This window comes from Ornithodoros turicata, chromosome 9, assembly GCF_037126465.1.
Source record: "Ornithodoros turicata isolate Travis chromosome 9, ASM3712646v1, whole genome shotgun sequence".
NCBI classification, from domain to species: Eukaryota; Metazoa; Arthropoda; class Arachnida; order Ixodida; family Argasidae; genus Ornithodoros; species Ornithodoros turicata.
Genome location: NC_088209.1, coordinates 34,749,936 through 34,769,264, shown reverse-complemented (window position 1 = coordinate 34,769,264; position 19,329 = coordinate 34,749,936). Strand labels below are relative to the sequence as shown.

Below are 19,329 nucleotides of genomic sequence, written 5' to 3'. Positions count from 1 at the left end.
AAAGCGTGTGCCGTGACGTTGCCCACCTCCGTGAGGCCGACAACGGCGAGCCCTTTCGCCATCACCACCACCACTACCACCACCTCCTCCCCCTCCTCCTCCTCGTTTTTAAGAGTGCAGTTTCTTTCCGCCCAGACAAAACGACTCTATGCTGCGGCAAACTTATTTCACATCGCAAATTGTAGCAGGTTGATCGTAACAGCACGGGCGATTTTGTTTAGAGGGCCTTTACCCATTGTCGTCAAGGAAGACGCAAAAGCGTTGTCGAATAAAGAAGAAAGAAGGAACGTCTACGGACGGGATCCATCATTAACATAGCAGACGAACGTAACGGAGCCAATAATGCGTCGCCTGGCGTAGAGCTTGCAGTTGTACGTCAGTTGCAGTGCTCTGAAGGTATTCAGTGACTCTAGACGCGACTAACTAGTATAATCGGTTCCCCAAGCGTCCCAGCCGTTCTATCAAACGTAACGTCAAAGCAGTGCGTTGGGTAAGAGCATTCTAGTCGACTAGAGCGACCATGACATGATGCTGCGCCTCACATATTGGATTACGCGCTGGTATAGTCGACGGTTGTTAGAGAGGTTTTCCAGATGACGCCGTATTGTCGTTCCGTTGCTGTACGACGCTAATAATGGTGGCTGCTGTTTCGTGCATAACATACTCGACTCATGCATGATGTAAAACCCCGAGACTAGGAAGCACGAAGGGACGGATACAAACACGAAGTCTCAAACAAGTCCCTCTGTCCCTACGAAGTTCCCCAGTCCCGGGGGTTTTACATTATGCATCAACTTCACGAACTCGCTTGCTTCTTAGCCATATTTTTATTGTTATACTCGACTCGATCGTCTTTCTTATTCCCATAAATCATCGAAAGCTTGTTCTCCAAAAACATTTCATTCGATTGGATTCATTAGTTAAATATAATATGGAGATGAGGCTCCACTAGTCTGAAGCGCGCTACTGCAGTTCACTTGTACCAGTAAAGTGTGATTAACAGCACAGACCACCATGGGGTGGTGAGGTTGATGATGAAGCGATGAGAGCATAATGAATGAAGAAGTGAAAAATGACTAAAGTAGTTCATGGGGTGTGCAAGATTTCCTTGGGTCACCGCTATACGGTCCAGTTTTGTGCTGACACCACCTGTCATAACATTTTGTCCGCTTCGATGTATGTCCCGGAAATATTTTACCACATCGCCGAACGCCCGATGCCTAACGTGAAGGTCCCAAGGTGCGAGTGCTAAAAGCCCGGCTGTCCAGTGCTACCAACATTGACTGCCTTGTCTGTGCTTTTCAACCACATTATCCACCGTCTTTTGCAGTGCAATACGGCGAAATGGACTTCGCTTCTGACACTATCTGCCCACTAGCAGAGGACACCTTCCCGTGCCAGGAAGAACGCATCAGTCTTCTCGCTGACACGATGGTGCTAGCAGACACTCAGCAATCCCCTTCGTGCGCTACTACCTGCCTCCACGAGGGACCCCGCGTCCCCATTGGAACTGCCAGTCAAGTATGACGACAAACACGAGTCGCACTCCGATGGTGTACCGAACACGTGACATCTTTCTGAAGATGAACTATGGTCGGGACGCACCCTGGACGTCTAGAGGACGTCTACACAATCTCTTGTCATCAAGGCTTTTACCATTTGCGGAGTGTTTGGACGGTGTAGTGAGGACCGCGCAGCGAGATCGGGACTCGTGGGTTTCTGTGCGTTGAGTCAATTAGCCTTTTGCTGCTGTTGCGTGTAACGGTGGACTGCTGTGCTCGGAGCGATTGAAGACAACTGACGTCATATATCAGCATAAAAGTAAACTACAGGTGAATGGACAGATGCTTCACGGTACTGCGCAGGGTCTTCTGAGGATCCACATGAACAGGAAGAACTCCGCTTTGTCTTCGACATCCTGACATTTAATAGCATATGTTCCGCGTCTGGTATTTTCTTCTCCAGCATCCAACTCCTGAACAACCGGGTTTCTGTGAACGCGCCAAGTAATCAAGCTTTTGAAACATCGTTTAGAAAGTCTACACGCTAGAAGGGAGATTAAGGACGTGGCCAACATATACGATAATTTAAGGAAAGCGTTGGTGCTAGACAACAGTTACGTGAAGTCTTGTGGGAAAAAAAGTGAGAAAAGACAGCAATATGTGGTACCTAGAGGTTTTTTCAGAGTCCCGTAGTGTTGGGGACCACGCAGGTATACATGCTGGTGCGTTTTTGAAAGAGTGCCTCCCTCCTGAACGCGTGTTAACGTATGGTTGCTTGTGTGAACTTAGGATGGTCGAACAAAACTTTTCAAAGTAGGCGACAAAGTAGCAGTATTAATACGTTGACACAATGCGAGCGTTCTCTTTTGTATTTCTGGTCATTGACTCTCTTTGCAAACTTACACTTTATTTAGCGATATGTGGTAACTACTTCCCACCGCCGAAGAATATTGCGCCAAACCGATACTTCTCACTGCTTTCATTTATACATTGTCGCGATCATCGTAGTGGCACTACGGGCGCTCTAAATTATTAGCATTCTTCACTCACTGAATCGTTCAGCATCATATCATATCTTCCAAGGAGGAAGACATTGCCACAGCACCAACTCTCTTTTACGTTCAATTATTTCACTGTTTCCACTTTGTTTGCATGTGTGGGTCCGTCAACGATAACGTTGACCATTGCGCATTCATCCTTCAATTCGTTTGAAATGAAGAAGCTGGGCTAAAGAGTTCCGACCGCCTTTATAACGTGACGCTGTCGTTTCTGCTCCGTTCTGACGGTTGCCATAGTGACGTTTTATCGTTACTGCATGGGTGCGTCGCGTTGTTTTGAGAGACAGGATGTGAGCCTATAAACTAGAACAAACAAAAAAATCATACGAGGGAAGCATCTGTGATGTTATCTGTAAGCGATAATGCCCGCTACCCCAGATGGCACAAAGTAATGGTATTTTCCTGTTATTCCCTTACGTCGACCAATTCCGCAAGATGATCCACAAGACATTTGTTATATAACGTTACGGGAGACGCACCAACGTAGAGTATATCGTGGATTGGGTATGCTGACACAATCAAAGTTCATTGTTATGTGTTGTTTATGTACAATTCACAAAAGCTTGCTGGGAGTTTTTGTTTTCAGCTGCATAGTGCAGAAAAATCAAAAGTGTTCTCTCGTGATTGTGATAGAATGCCACGGAAGAACAAACGGAGCGCACACAAAAATGCTGACATGAACTCTTATAGATTATCACTCAGAATGATTTCGAGTAATGATGTACCTGAAATGTACCAAAGACATGTACAGTATTCGCTGTTCAAGATTGAGGAGCTCGGGGTCTCAAAAGGGAAGGACACTGCGAAGCCCAAATGAGATATTCGCTAGATACACCAAACGGAACATTTCATTTTTTTGTAAAGATGCCACACGTTAAAACGTCAGTAACGTAAACAGCATTTTGATAATGAGCTATAGCAGTAGCCGACATCCAAACAAGAACGCGATAAAACGTGTCTTCGAATTTTGTGTCCTCGAGTTCTTCAATAGATGTTTCATACATTCCGACTCGTCAACGCATCTTTGAAAACTACGTGAACTTCAATGTTTTAACTGAATCTCTATGTGCATGCTTCTGTTTACTGCATGCAATGCCGTCCTTCTCGTATGTATTGATAACAATGTTTGTTCACGGAACACCATACGAGCAACCCTTGCAGTTCCTGTGCTCTGGCACACTCCTTCATGGTTTAAGTTTCTACACAGAATTTGCTTGGTAACCATAGGAATGCTTCCTACCTGTAAAAAGTCGCGCTTTGTGACGTTTTTTTTTTTCTTTTTTAGTAGGCTGTTTTTGGCGTGAAACGAAATCCTTGCCACACGAATGAGATATACTTACTGTTTTCATAAAACATGGTTACAAATATGGAGGAACTTCCACAGTGAGCAGAAATTTATTGAAATTCTTAACCGTGAATACTTCCCCTCATGAGTATAACGCGCCGTTTGTTCTTGAAAATTTTAACAAAAAGTTTTTTCGACGGTATGTGCATAATCCTATCGCCTGATTTATAATCGAAAAAACACAAAGCGCAGCTAAAGGAAACATCCGCAAGCCTGTGTTTGTTGAAAGGTGCTATAGGTCATCGCAGAGGAGCACGTCGAACTAGGTCGAACAAATATGGAGGAACAGTATTATATAGAAAGTAATCGCAGGAACTGCGTTCCATTCGAGGATGGCGATCACCGTATACCTTTGAAATGTGTAATATCTCTTCGTCCGCGGGTACGTTTTGTTGGTATAGATCGAGTTACTTTGTTTCACCATGCCTTACTTGTTGAATGTGCAATATTTTTCAACACCATTAGGTCGTCGCTTTTCGTTTCTTATTTTTTTCATTGTCATTCCATGAGCTGCATGTCATTGTGAACGCGCTTTTGAATGCTTTGTTGCGATTCCGTGCATGAAACGCGCTGGAAGAAACGCGAACTTCCGAAGCTGTTACTGTAAATATGTGAGAAAGTTAACTTGTAGCCTACATTAGGCCAATATACGAAGGATTCAAGCTTGGTGTTGTGTGTCGCCATTATGATTTATCACCTGGGTCGCTGCACGGGAGAGTTCCCACGGTGAGGAGCGGTTGTGGAGGTCTCAGCTCAAACTACATTTTGTTCCAAGGCGTGGTCCACACGTAGCGTGAAGGGAGAAAAACGTTCCTTACATTTTCACCATTTCTTCGCTCGTGCCCTATCCCATAAGCTACCTAATATGAATGTGACGTCATTAAAAAGCTCAGTACTATAGCCTGTATATACGCGTTCACAAAAGAGTTGTGTGTTTCTGCGCGAAGTATGTTTACGTTGGTAACGTTTCGGCGTTTTCAAGGCACTGAGTTTGATCCACTTCCCTATGTTCAATAAGGTAAGTAAGCGACTGTTTTCTTGCACGCTTTCACCTCATGGCCTATAGGCTTCCCTGTCACTATGGACACCTTTCAACACCTTCAAGAAGCCGACGCCATGGACATTGGTCCCTTTTGCCACGCACCAATGACAGTAGAACTTGGCCTCAACCTCAACACTTTCACACCCTCGTACATTACATAGCGATAAACAATCGATAGCAGCACAGGCACCTTGGCCCTCACACAGTGGAACCTCTGTCACGCCACAATTAGCAGACGACAGCTCTGTACTGGTGCGTGTCTCAGTCCACAGAACATCTTCGCCCAACGGTGGCATCTCTGGCGACGCCCGCTCGTCGGCAATGAATGACCTCCTTCATGCATCTATTCATTGTTCCCGTTAATTAGATTGAACCGCCCGGGTTGCTGGCCCTTCCATATGCTTCGGGCAGATAGGTTATAAATAGGGTGAGAGGGTCACTCTCATCGGCTTTTGTGTCGCACCTTACAGAGAGAGCTGTCACTGAAGACACGTCGGCATGCCGTTGCTGTTCGTTTCGCTTGGGGTCGGCATCGTGTGAAAGTCGTCAAGGCATGCATTCCGCCCTTGGATTTGTGTTGGTGGTAAGTGAATTTAACTGTTGAACATCCACGTTGGGAACAAATGTCGATCGTGTAGGGTGTGTGAAGACGTGATACAGAGTTTCCCCGGCTTCAACCGCATGGGTATCAAAAGTTCCAACAATACCGCTTTGAAGCGTGTGTGTTTACGAAGTGCCAAGGTGCCAGATGTTCTCACAGATGCTACAAGGATTGAAGTGAGATAGATGTTCCTCTTGTCGGCAATCGAGCTACAATCACTGAACTCAACTACGATGCATCGGGGAACTTCAGCGGCGTGACCAGCTCACGGGAGTGCTTGAGTTTCGTGAGTCGCACGTTAAACCGTATGACATTGCCGCTCAAAAAGTTTACACACGCTTCACATTATGGGATTTCACCTGTGTGTCTATATTCCAGCATGCCCTTTCATAGTTCGCCGATGTCCTTCTTTAGGAGCACTGTCGTTGATCCAGCCGTAGCTGCAGAACTTCTCACTTCGATATTGTTCTGTGTTGCAAACAGTAGCTTGTGAACCTCTAGCTTTGATATCGTTCTATATGGTGCGCCGTAGCCTGCACAACCTCTCACTTACATGTCGTTCCGTATGATGAGCCGTAGCTTGCAGAACCTCTCACTTAGATGTCGTTCTGTATGATGAGCCGTAGCCTGCAGAACCTCCCTCTTAGATGTCGTTCTGTATCATGACGTTTCTTTGTGGCCAGGCTTCTTTCATAGCCGTTGTGCTGAATAGATGATATAGCCGACGGGTATCCACTTAGACTTACCCATATCTGGTCATTTTCGCAGCTTCGAAGGGAACCGATGTCGTTGCAGTCGTCTCCATGTAGAAAGCCGTAGTATCCCAACCGACTGCGCCAGTTAAGTTTGTTCGTGGGCGGTGAGTGTTGTCCGTCCCGATGATGTAGGTACTATCGACACATTACAATGGAGTACGACTAGCAACCAGTTACATTTATTTCCAAAAGGCTCCGGAGCATCCCTACATCTGTACCCTACTGCAAGAGAGCATCTGCTGCGTTTTTCTTTCAAGGACGCGGTTCGTCCCTTGAAGTCCCTAAAATTGAGGTTCCGCCTCTGCTTCTCGGAACGCGCTTTACGAGCGTCCCTGGGCTATGTATCACCATGACAAGCTCGGCACAAGTTACTTAAGGTCAGTCCCCATCGCCATGGGCTGTGGAGAGACACTGAACATCATCTTTGCCGGAGAAAGTTTCCATTGAATGTTATAGTAGCGGTTCCTTCATTACTTCAAAGAGCAGGGCTATAGATGGCAAAATGAGAAAATGGAGGCTGCATATTCAGCGTAAATGCCGCGTTCCGTGAACTTTTGTCCCAAACTGTACCTGCTTTTTGTTAGGAACTTTCAGCTGTCGTCATTTAAGATTTCCATCAAATTGTTTTGTGATTTCGAAAATGTTTGATGTGTAGAGACCAACGAACGCTGTCTAGATACGTCGCCGTCATTCTTTCCATATACTGCGTCACATAGAGCGAAGTTCCGTAAACCTCCGCCAAGTATATCAGAAGTCGTGAACCGTCAACATGGAATTTACGGCAGCCGAATGTCATTCCCGTACTTTTCAAGACTCAGCTTGTAAGGAAACTTGAGGCAGGTCCGGTGAGAGTAACCCAAGGAACTTGGAATAAATCAATCGCACCTGTAGTGTTTCGTCCGCATGCTTCAGAGCCCACCATGGGAGCATGACTGCACTGCATCTGGCTCGAGGTTCATGACTCATGTTATACTGGCCACGACAAGTGGCCGTCGTTGCTGCAGTGCAGAACCTTGCATAATTTGAACCACCTGGAGTTCTTTTGCCATGCGCTGGAAGTCTCCGGCATACAGTGCTGGAAGAAATGTTTACCTCCCCGACAGTGCTGCCGTCCTCGGCCGTGATCGACGTTGCGACAAATTGAGAATGTCTGGATGACTGTATCATGTCTGGATGACATGTTTCAACGTATGAAACAGTCTCCAAGTCAAGAGGTGTGCGGGATGCTTTTCCTTAAGGGATATGGTGTCGCCCTGGAAGGTGCTGAGATGAATATGTCTCGTACCTTATTGGGATATTAAAACATCGTAGTCGACATTGTCTATCATGCGTGCACCCGTTGTAAAGCTATGGGAGCATGCATACTGTGAGTGTCACGGAGGACCATATGCGCCACGTATATTTGTTGCGCTATCGAATACTTCAAACGGTACAGTTTTCCTTTTTTTTTTTGTGACAGCCACTGACAGAAGTAGACGACCGACGTATGTGACACGGTCGACGAGGCGTTATTGTTTGGACGCGTCAACATAAAGCTGTTAACCATTACTGTTTCACTTGAAGACAGGGGTACAAATTCTCACTGGTTTCCCCGTTTTTCTGCTCACTTAATGAGAAAGTATATACCTGTCAATGGGGGGGGGGGAGGCCCTTAGACATGACAGCTGTGGACATTTATGGGCTGCGAGTTTTGATCTAAGACTCTCCAATGTATTGAGGAGTTAGAGGTACGAGAAAGCGGCACATATTTCTAACGCTGATGTCGAACAAACGCACACCGCTTCTGTACTGTGCTGTCACGAGGAATAACCCATTACATTCTAATTGTGCAGGTCGCTGCTCTTGCAGCACTTCTGGCACCTGTGTCTTCCTACGACGAATGGCTACACGTCATCAATCAGCCAAAGAACGTTAGCGCTGTAGAGCAGCAGCGGCAGCTTGCTACACAACTTCTACAACTCTTCAGCATCAGTGGCGGCGTTGCTGAGAAGGACGGTACAGGGGCTCCTCCTTCGCAGGCTCCGAACGGCAGTTTTAAGCCTTCCAATCCCTACTGGCTCCTTGTTAATGGGACACGCCAAGAGATAGTTAAGAATGACAACAGCTCTTCAATACGAACTAGGAAACGACTCGAGCAAACCGTATCCAAAGAGGTCTACACCGCTCAACCTTCGAGTAACGCGATACCAAGTCCAGTGTACCATAGTCCCACCTCTGCTGTAGCGTTCGACGTCCCTACACATAGCGAAAGTCCTGAGACAAGCACAGAGCAGACCTACGTGTACGTGAGCTCTCCTCAAACTGTAGTTAAGGTCAAGTCGAACGACACTAGTAACAATGTTGGACCATCTACGCTACACACGGAACGGTTCACTATCGAAGACGTACCGAGATGGGACTCGAGCTGGTATCCACTCAAACGCGAGGAAGTTTTACGGAAAATGGAAGAAGCAAGAGTCAAACATGAAAGCAGAAAGAGGGCAAACAGCAAAGTCCCAAATATTCGGGTAATTCAACCCGTCCCAGTGTCGCCTGTTCTCTTCGAGGACGAAGCAACGCACTTCTCAAGCAGGCCCCGTATTCAAGAAGTTCAAGAATCAAGAAACTCTTATCGCGGTCAACATAGACCCTTCAATGATGTACCCGTGCCATTTTCAGAACCAATACCCCATAGGAAGTTTTCCATGCCTGAGGTCATGCAGGAACCTTATCCTGATCCTGAACCCTTTCGCCCGAGACGCTACAAGAAAATCTTTAGCTTGAACGGGGCGCCTGTTTACACGGCATCCAGTTCAGTGGTTGTACCCGTACGCGTCAGACCGACGAACCAGCTATTGGGACAACATCAGAAACATGCGTCTGGCCAAGAACTCTTGAAGGACGACTCCCGCAGACTCCAGAAAGAGTACGGTCGTAACCTTACCAGTTTCGGGGCCCCTCGAAAACCATTGGTAACCTTTACGCGTGTGACGCCTCCACTGCAGCAGGCCAAACCTGTGGTTCGCTTTGTGAGGCACAGAGAGCACAGTGCCTTGAACTTTCCACCAGCGATTCCCTCTTCGGACGAAGTTCATCTCCCAATGTTTGCAATTACTCCGAGAAGTGGAGGGGACGAGTCGGTCGATGACACTTCTTCTGCGTCTGAGGAGGAACAACACTCGTGGATACCTGGTGACGTCACGAAACCCACCGCCATACGGTACGCAAGATCAGTGAAGTCAGTCGCAAGACGTGATACGATCGCTGTCAACAGCTCGAATCCTTTAGACGACAGCGAAACGATTAAACCCAGTGCTATGTGGCGCGGACTTGCAGAGCCCAACTTCTACCAGAAACCAAACCAGACATCGACAATCGAATCACCTAGATCATCCCAACGACGTATTGACTTCGCTGCCGCTTCAGTGTCGCCTTTTGACGCAACACCTATCGGCAATGAATTCCGTGTGTCCACCGTTTACGGCAGGAAGACTCACCAGAAGCCTGCACTGCCGTCTACCCTCGACAAGGCTGACGGGCTGAGCGGGAGACGCCATGATGATGACCTCTTTAGGGACAGTCGCACGCCGTGGAGTGGTAAGCCCTTTGGCGAAGAGAAAGGCGATGACTATCTTCTACCTAAGCGCGAAAAGGATAATTATCGTCCTGATAGTTCAACGCGCTTCCCACCGAACGGGCCCAAACAGCACGGCACTATTGACAAATTTGACCCAGAGTTTGACAGGCCACGGTACCTAACACCCCCTCCACTTTTCCCAGACAATTACAAGTCGAAGCCGAAGAACGAGTACGGTCCAGAAAGGCCGTTCTTTAACAGATATCACGAAGAGAAACCCAACCACCTCCTCCCGCACGGGCCTCCTGATAAGCGGCCAAACAGTATCAACGATAAGCTGGAAGAAATCCCGGAGAGGTTCGACGACCTTGGGGCATGGAAGTACATGTCGCGCCCTGGTTTTCCACCTTACCGATATCCGGGACCTTACGGTGGGTCCCTTGGAGGGCCCTTTGGAGGGTCGTTTGGAGGACCTGGTGCTGAAGTGGGCATTGGCACAATCATTCCAGTCAAGAAACATAAGTTTAACGGCTTATTTGGAAAAGGTGGGATAACGGGGGGTGGAATTTTTGGCGGATTGCATCATCAAGGTTGGTATTGCCCGTGCAGTTTCTACCCTCCAGCAGGTCGCTTTGTGACGGCAGGGTTTCCTGGATTCTGGAGTGGACCTCCAGGAATTGGGCGATAGCAGCGCTGTGCTTTCATCCATGGAATGAGCTACGGTATGCACGAAGGAATGGAGCCTTGTTGTGTTTAGTGGCATCCTTTCTGACAATAGCAGCATTGTTCATGGACTTCAGAGTCGTGGTTTGGTCGCAGAACTCTTGTGATACCTTGTCTGCAGAGCAGACTTGTGACACCGGATGGAAGTTTGCAACAACACCTTTCATCATTGCACATACGTGCACAATTCCTGCTGAACTCGAAGTACTCGCCGATATATTTTCTTTGGTGAAGTGAATTATATCCGGTAGACCCAGTTGTTTTCGCAAGTATCGCGGAAGAGTAGAAGTTCGCCACAAGGCATTAAAGCATAGACGTGCATATGTAAAATCATTTTGTGTAGTGGACCGTCGTGGCATGAACAAAGGAAATAAACATATAAAATTGCCATAAATGTAGTAGAGATTCCCGGAACGACCCAAACTGCCAGGTCAACACCGGACCAGTTACCTTTTCTTCATCTCGGAGATGACTGCAATAACGGCTATTTATACGAGGCAAAGTATTCTGTACTTGGACCTCAATGATGATGATGATGATAGTAATGATAGGGGAGAAAAATGGAGATGTGAGCCCGCTCACTGCGGGACAAGCTACTCCAGGTCTAGTAAATACAAAAAAAAACGTCTATAAAGACGAGAGCTCTGCTATGCTCTTCGAAGGTGACGAGTGAGCGCTGTGCACCCTGCCGATGAATCGCAGGTCATTCGCCCAGCACTTTCATGACTCAATTGTGATCAAGAACAGACTCACCTGTTTATTGACTGGAACCGACAAGCGTCAGCAACTTCATTCATGTGCAAGTAAATAAACAACGGAAACTTTATTTTGAGACGACAAATGAGGAGTTTCATCAAGTAAAGAAGCCATATTGTAAACGTTGTGCTTCAAATTATTACAGGGCAAGGTGCGTACTCCTCTCCCCACACACATTCTCTCTCTCCCCTACCAAACTACCCCACTCGACCCCTTCGGCTACCACCTTCCATCCCCACCAAGCTTAACTAACTTCGCCATTGCTAATCCCAGACTCGGCGGTTCGGAACTCTTGCCACTCTGGGTTTTTCTCTTTGAAAACGGTCACTCAACCACTTTGTATCACTTGCACTTGCCCTCGCAAACCCGGGACCTGGGTTTGCTGGGGTTTGCGGGACCTGGTCTGGGACCGCTAGAGTGTGCCTCGTGGAATGCGTGGCCGGACCAAGCCCGTTCGCCCTGGGAGGTCCTACGTATCCCTAATTTCCCGCCAGGGATAGGACTCTTGTTCTTTGACCATTTGTGTATCCTAGACTACTCTCAGCTTCCCATGGTGTGCCCCACCTCTCGCTAGAACAGCCCCTGTGTTTACCCTCTCACCGTGGAACTACCCCCTGCCACTTTACTTCCCATCACCAGACTACCACCCCCTTACCTTGTCCGTGTTAGTCCCCACCTCCCACTAAGGCTACCCCCGCACAGGACTCTCAGGACAGGACTCTCTGAGGTTTTTCCTGGGTTTTCCGAAGGCTTTCCAGACGAATGTCGGCACAGTTCACCATGAAGTCGGCCCAGGGCGCATACTAACCCCCCTGTCCCCCACTCCTTCCTGCTGTCCTCTCTCCATCTGTCGATCCACATCTGTACGTCGGTCATAGCCACAGTTGCTTCGCGGCGCTAGCACGGAATCAGGAAACTTGTCAGATGTTGGCAACGTCACGACTGACGTCCTGGGCCGACTTCTAAGGGAACTGTGCCGACATATGTCTGATAGCGTCTGAGGAAAACCCCAACCAGCACAGCCGGCACCGGGACTCGAACCCGGGTACCTTCACACTGTATAGGATCACACATCGTGTGCGAATGAAGGGTCATTGTTTTTTTTTTTCATTTTCTTTCTTTCTTTATTTTTTTTTTCAGTGATGAAACAGACGGAAGGAGGCATTTGCTTTAAAGGCAAAGATATATCGATACGATTGATTTAGAGTAGCGAGTTTTAGTATATCGGAAGAAGGATTAAACTGGGATCTTAAACTGTAAAGTTGTTTCGCTGTAGCTAAGCTAGACAGATGAAGATGGCAAGCCTCAAGACGAACAACGCGCACTTGTCTTCGAGTATAGCTTTGAAGGGATAACAGGGCTCCCAGTCCCTGAGCGGTCCCTGTAATTGCTGACGCAGTTGGGCTTTGACGAAAGGAATGTTTTCTTTTCCTTACGCAACTGGGTAAAGGAGCTTCGCGTTTCTGTTCAAAAAAATCAAATGGGTGTTACGACAAAGATAAGCAGAACTACTGCGTCCCTTCGATTTCAATTCCGTCGTGGTTGGGACATCCAAGGACATCAATGGGACATCCGAACCCACTAGAATTTTTCCGGTTGCAATACATATCGGGCTCTCATTTTGACATCAGCAGCTTTCTGCATTGCGACACATTTGTACACAATCTCACACTACTCCGAATGTTGTAGCAAATATCACAAGCAAATGCAGAATGCAAAGCCTCTTCTTCAACCTTTTGCACCAGGAACATTGTCCTAAGTTATGATACATGTGTACAGGACCCTCCGCAAATACTGCATACTTCAAGAAACTCCAATACTCCAAGAAAACATGTCCTTTTCATGTCCATAGCAAAAATAAACATGATTCTCTCCCTCATTCCTTGCATTGAACTGAAAAATTTATTACGCGTACTTCTTATAAAAATGTGCAGGTAGGGCCTAGGTTGACGACTCTGAAAGCGTCCTAGACTTCTGCAAAACATTAGAAAACCCTCTGGACCGTTGTACAGCTTCAACGGGCATATTGTGCGCTTCCAGGTATCTAGACCCCAATCCCCCGAATACTTGAGGATCTTCTATGTCACCGGTGGGCACTTTGGTAGGCTTCAGCGGTATTGATAAGTCCAGCGAATCGACAAAGTCTAAGGGCCTCATCTTTTTGGCCGTATCAATCATATCAGAGTCGTCTACTTTCACCAGTGGATCGAATTCACTGCAGATCAATTCAATGTCCGACTTTGGCCCAGACTGAAGGTCCTTACTACTGTCTTCTAAGTTCATAAGCACTGGGTCCCTGGTGAACCTTCGCACTGTTGCTGGGTTTTGCCAAAGAGGATACAGCTTCTGAAGAGACGACAATGGCGAACTTGTCAAGCGTAACGGACTCTGAAACCTGGGGTCTTCAAGGTCATAGGCCAAATCTTCATTTTGAAATGTTATGTCTTCAAGAGAGATCTCAGTCAGTGAAGAACCAGCATTATGTAAGGTTGCCATGTTCTGCTTGATCGTGTGGGCATTATCTGCCTGAGCCACGAGCATTGATGGCAAACTTTGCGCACGGTAGTACGCTTGACCATAGGCATCACCATCGCAATGGTAGGAGCGAGCCAGCCTTTGGTTGGCAGTGTGTATCCACGCAGGCACTCCTGCTGTGCACGAGTCCCCACAACACTGTCCCCAAACACTGTCCCCACAATCTCGGTTATTTATGGCAAGAGCAGTCATCTCCAGGACTCGGTATTTGGCTCTTAAGGTCCTAACTTCTTCCTGATGCTTCCGGAGGCTTTCCAAACACTCTTCCCTTTCCTGAATGAGGTTCTGGTTATCTGCCCTCAGGGAAGACTCTGTTGTCTTCCAATCACACAATCTTGCAAACCACTTTTGATCACATTCTTCTATCTTCAGTTGTAACGATTGATTCTCAAGGGTGTAGAGTAGAAGCAAGCGTTGAAGCTCCAGTGGGTTGTTCTCCCGAAGTATGGCTGACACCTTCGCTTTGCCTTGAAATCTCATTTCTTCTCGAGCATTCTTCTGCTGAAGGCTCGGTGGGTCTTGTCGACACTTGCTTGTCCAACTCTCACCTTTTGAGAAAGGTAAGCTACCTGGTTCTCCGTGGACATACTGAATGTGCAAGTCATGTATCTTCTTTTCTAGCTGTTGTTTCTCGTTAACTGCAGACTCCAGTCGATCTTCGCATGCAGTCTTCTCACCTTCAAGTCTGTGAATCACCGACTGCAGCTTTAGCACAGTTGCTCTGTAATTTGTTCTTTCTATCTCCATCTGGCTTAATCGTGCTTGGAGTTCCTTACTCTGGAATTCAAGCATGCTGCTCTGGTTCGGACAGGAATGATTATGAGGGAAGCTAGAATCACTGTAGGCATTATGTCGTTTCTCCATATCCTGCACTTTCTCACGGAGTTTAAGACCTCGCTCACCAATCTCGTCTAGTAGCAGTAGCAGTTCGTCCTCTGCAGCTCTTGCGTTGTTGGGAACACCAGAAGCGCGATCGAAACAACCAGAGTCGAGTCTGTCCTGCTTGTCAGTTTCGAGGGTAGTGGAAGCATCGCCTTTGATGGCTGTGCTCATGGCTGGACTGGCTGTCACCCAGCACGCTGCACGTGCGATTCGCCTTCTTTATTTAATTCGCATCTACACTTTTGGAAACAAATGTCCTCTTCTTCCAATCTCAAGGATCAATGACACGAGGTCTTCCATGCACGCTACATCATGCAACAACCAGCTCCCGTGGCTCAGTGGCTAGCGTGATAGCGATGTCACGTCGAGACTCGGGGGTACCAGGGTTCGAATCCCGGTGCTGCCTGTGTTGTGTGAGGTTTTTCCTGGGTTTTCCTCGGACGCTTTCAGAAATATCTCGGCACAGTTCCCTTAGAAGTCGGCCCAGGTCGCACATTCCCCCTCAGGGCGTCAGTCGTGACGGAAAAAAACTTTCACTACAGAAACTGCACTACACTATATGCGTGATATAAGCCGTGTTGCCTTTAGGAAGGCGACAAGAGCAGCAGCCCGGCGTCGTGGCTTGCCAGGCGAGTTGCCACCAAAAATTATGTCAGATGCCTGGGGTCAGGGTTGCGCAAGCTGTCTGTGTGCTTCGTTGTAGGTGGGACATTCAAGCAGGATGTGGTTTATCGTTTCCGAATTCGAAGAAAACTGTCGACGTAGGGGTGTTGGTGTAAGTTCGAAGCGGTGAAGCCAGCTGTGCGTGAAGGCGGGTCCTGGACGTTGGCAGTGGTTCTGCTCCAGCTGAGTGGCCACGCAAAATCCTGGCTCCATTCGAGCACTTTTATTTTTTCGCCTGAAAAAACGGTAAGCCTAACCCCTTGGTGTTTTCTATGGGAAAAATTCGAAGGTCTTTTTTCGTCGCTAAATTTGGGCTCAAATTAAAGCGCAGCTCCTGCTGAGTGGCCTCGCAAAATCCTGGCTCCATTCGAGCACTTTTATTTTTTCGCCTGAAAAAACGGTAAGCCTAACCCCTTGGTGTTTTTTATGGGAAAAATTCGAAGGTCTTTTTTCGTCGCTAAATTTGGGCTCAAATTAAAGCGCAGCTCCTGCTGAGTGGCCACGCAAAATCCTGGCTCCTTTCGAGCACTTTTATTTTTTCGCCTGAAAAAACGGTAAGCCTAACCCCTTGGTGTTTTCTATGGGAAAAATTCGAAGGTCTTTTTTCGTCGCTAAATTTGGGCTCAAATTAAAGCGCAGCTCCTGCTGAGTGGCCTCGCAAAATCCTGGCTCCATTCGAGCACTTTTATTTTTTCGCCTGAAAAAACGGTAAGCCTAACCCCTTGGTGTTTTCTATGGGAAAAATTCGAAGGTCTTTTTTCGTCGCTAAATTTGGGCTCAAATTAAAGCGCAGCTCCTGCTGAGTGTCCACGCAAAATCCTGGCTCCATTCGAGCACTTTTATTTTTTCGCCTGAAAAAACGGTAAGCCTAACCCCTTGGTGTTTTTTATGGGAAAAATTCGAAGGTCTTTTTTCGTCGCTAAATTTGGGCTCAAATTAAAGCGCAGCTCCTGCTGAGTGGCCACGCAAAATCCGGGCTCCATTCGAGCACTTTTATTTTTTCGCCTGAAAAAACGGTAAGCCTAACCCCTTGGTGTTTTCTATGGGAAAAATTCGAAGGTCTTTTTTCGTCGCTAAATTTGGGCTCAAATTAAAGCGCAGCTCCTGCTGAGTGGCCTCGCAAAATCCTGGCTCCATTCGAGCACTTTTATTTTTTCGCCTGAAAAAACGGTAAGCCTAACCCCTTGGCTGTTTTCTATGGGAAAAATTCGAAGGTCTTTTTTCGTCGCTAAATTTGGGCTCAAATTAAAGCGCAGCTCCTGCTGAGTGGCCACGCAAAATCCTGGCTCCTTTCGAGCACTTTTATTTTTTCGCCTGAAAAAACGGTAAGCCTAACCCCTTGGCTGTTTTCTATGGGAAAAATTCGAAGGTCTTTTTTCGTCGCTAAATTTGGGCTCAAATTAAAGCGCAGCTCCTGCTGAGTGGCCACGCAAAATCCTGGCTCCATTCGAGCACTTTTATTTTTTCGCCTGAAAAAACGGTAAGCCTAACCCCTTGGTGTTTTTTATGGGAAAAATTCGAAGGTCTTTTTTCGTCGCTAAATTTGGGCTCAAATTAAAGCGCAGCTCCTGCTGAGTGGCCACGCAAAATCCTGGCTCCTTTCGAGCACTTTTATTTTTTCGCCAGAAAAAACGGTAAGCCTAACCCCTTGGTGTTTTCTATGGGAAAAATTCGAAGGTCTTTTTTCGTCGCTAAATTTGGGCTCAAATTAAAGCGCAGCTCCTGCTGAGTGGCCACGCAAAATCCTGGCTCCATTCGAGCACTTTTATTTTTTCGCCAGAAAAAACGGTAAGCCTAACCCCTTGGTGTTTTTATGGGAAAAATTCGAAGGTCTTTTTTCGTCGCTAAATTTGGGCTCAAATTAAAGCGCAGCTCCTGCTGAGTGGCCACGCAAAATCCTGGCTCCATTCGAGCACTTTTATTTTTTCGCCAGAAAAAACGGTAAGCCACCCCTTGCTGTTTTCTATGGGAAAAATTCGAAGGTCTTTTTTCGTCGCTAAATTTGGGCTCAAATTAAAGCGCAGCTCCTGCTGAGTGGCCACGCAAAATCCTGGCTCCTTTGAGCACTTTTATTTTTTCGCCAGAAAAAACGGTAAGCCTAACCCCTTGGTGTTTTTTATGGGAAAAATTCGAAGGTCTTTTTTCGTCGCTAAATTTGGGCTCAAATTAAAGCGCAGCTCCTGCTGAGTGTCCACGCAAAATCCTGGCTCCATTCGAGCACTTTTATTTTTTCGCCTGAAAAAACGGTAAGCCTAACCCCTTGGTGTTTTCTATGGGAAAAATTCGAAGGTCTTTTTTCGTCGCTAAATTTGGGCTCAAATTAAAGCGCAGCTCCTGCTGAGTGGCCACGCAAAATCCTGGCTCCTTTCGAGCACTTTTATTTTTTCGCCAGAAAAAACGGTAAGCCTAACCCCTTGGTGTTTTCTATGGGAAAAATTCGAAGGTCTTTTTTCGTCGCTAAATTTGGGCTCAAATTAAAGCGCAGCTCCTGCTGAGTGTCCACGCAAAATCCTGGCTCCATTCGAGCACTTTTATTTTTTCGCCTGAAAAAACGGTAAGCCTAACCCCTTGGTGTTTTCTATGGGAAAAATTCGAAGGTCTTTTTTCGTCGCTAAATTTGGGCTCAAATTAAAGCGCAGCTCCTGCTGAGTGTCCACGCAAAATCCTGGCTCCATTCGAGCACTTTTATTTTTTCGCCTGAAAAAACGGTAAGCCTAACCCCTTGGTGTTTTCTATGGGAAAAATTCGAAGGTCTTTTTTCGTCGCTAAATTTGGGCTCAAATTAAAGCGCAGCTCCTGCTGAGTGTCCACGCAAAATCCTGGCTCCATTCGAGCACTTTTATTTTTTCGCCTGAAAAAACGGTAAGCCTAACCCCTTGGTGTTTTTCTATGGGAAAAATTCGAAGGTCTTTTTTCGTCGCTAAATTTGGGCTCAAATTAAAGCGCAGCTCCTGCTGAGTGGCCACGCAAAATCCTGGCTCCTTTCGAGCACTTTTATTTTTTCGCCAGAAAAAACGGTAAGCCTAACCCCTTGGTGTTTTCTATGGGAAAAATTCGAAGGTCTTTTTTCGTCGCTAAATTTGGGCTCAAATTAAAGCGCAGCTCCTGCTGAGTGTCCACGCAAAATCCTGGCTCCATTCGAGCACTTTTATTTTTTCGCCTGAAAAAACGGTAAGCCTAACCCCTTGGTGTTTTCTATGGGAAAAATTCGAAGGTCTTTTTTCGTCGCTAAATTTGGGCTCAAATTAAAGCGCAGCTCCTGCTGAGTGGCCACGCAAAATCCGGGCTCCATTCGAGCACTTTTATTTTTTCGCCACAAAAAACGGTAAGCCTAACCCCTTGGTGTTTTCTATGGGAAAAATTCGAAGGTCTTTTTTCGTCGCTAAATTTGGGCTCAAATTAAAGCGCAGCTCCTGCTGAGTGGCCACGCAAAATCCTGGCTCCATTTGAGCACTTTTATTTTTTCGCCTGAAAAAACGGTAAGCCTAACCCCTTGGTGTTTTCTATGGGAAAAATTCGAAGGTCTTTTTTCGTCGCTAAATTTGGGCTCAAATTAAAGCGCAGCTCCTGCTGAGTGTCCACGCAAAATCCTGGCTCCATTCGAGCACTTTTATTTTTTCGCCAGAAAAAACGGTAAGCCTAACCCCTTGGTGTTTTCTATGGGAAAAATTCGAAGGTCTTTTTTCGTCGCTAAATTTGGGCTCAAATTAAAGCGCAGCTCCTGCTGAGTGGCCACGCAAAATCCTGGCTCCTTTTGAGCACTTTTATTTTTTCGGCAGAAAAAACGGTAAGCCCTTGGTGTTTTTTATGGGAAAAATTCGAAGGTCTTTTTTCGTCGCTAAATTTGGGCTCAAATTAAAGCATAGCTCCTGCTGAGTGGCCACGTAAAATCCTGGCTCCATTTGAGCACT

The 19,329-nt window shown here is 46.8% G+C and overlaps 3 protein-coding genes across 6 annotated transcripts in view; 2 read left to right on the top strand and 1 right to left on the bottom strand.

The window, feature by feature from the left end:
* Positions 1–4,573, top strand: part of LOC135368734 (proto-oncogene tyrosine-protein kinase receptor Ret-like) — a 103,982-nt gene extending 99,409 nt beyond the window's left edge. For all 4 annotated transcript variants that reach the window (XM_064602215.1, XM_064602214.1, XM_064602213.1 and 1 more), the window contains one exon: positions 1,331–4,573. In XM_064602215.1, coding sequence (XP_064458285.1) covers positions 1,331–1,527 — 197 coding nt within the window. In that variant the 3' untranslated portion in view covers positions 1,528–4,573. The remainder of the gene's footprint in view (positions 1–1,330) is intronic.
* An 836-nt stretch (positions 4,574–5,409) lies between these two features.
* Positions 5,410–10,970, top strand: LOC135368731 (uncharacterized). Its single transcript, XM_064602210.1, has 2 exons — positions 5,410–5,530; positions 8,136–10,970. Exons 1-2 carry the CDS (start codon positions 5,501–5,503, stop codon positions 10,545–10,547), a joined length of 2,442 nt encoding a protein of 813 aa, XP_064458280.1. The 5' UTR covers positions 5,410–5,500; the 3' UTR covers positions 10,548–10,970.
* A 2,247-nt stretch (positions 10,971–13,217) lies between these two features.
* LOC135368733 (uncharacterized) lies at positions 13,218–15,047 on the bottom strand. The gene has a single exon (XM_064602211.1). It carries the CDS (start codon positions 14,924–14,926, stop codon positions 13,280–13,282), a length of 1,647 nt encoding a protein of 548 aa, XP_064458281.1. The 5' UTR covers positions 14,927–15,047; the 3' UTR covers positions 13,218–13,279.
* Positions 15,048–19,329: the final 4,282 nt, after the last annotated feature.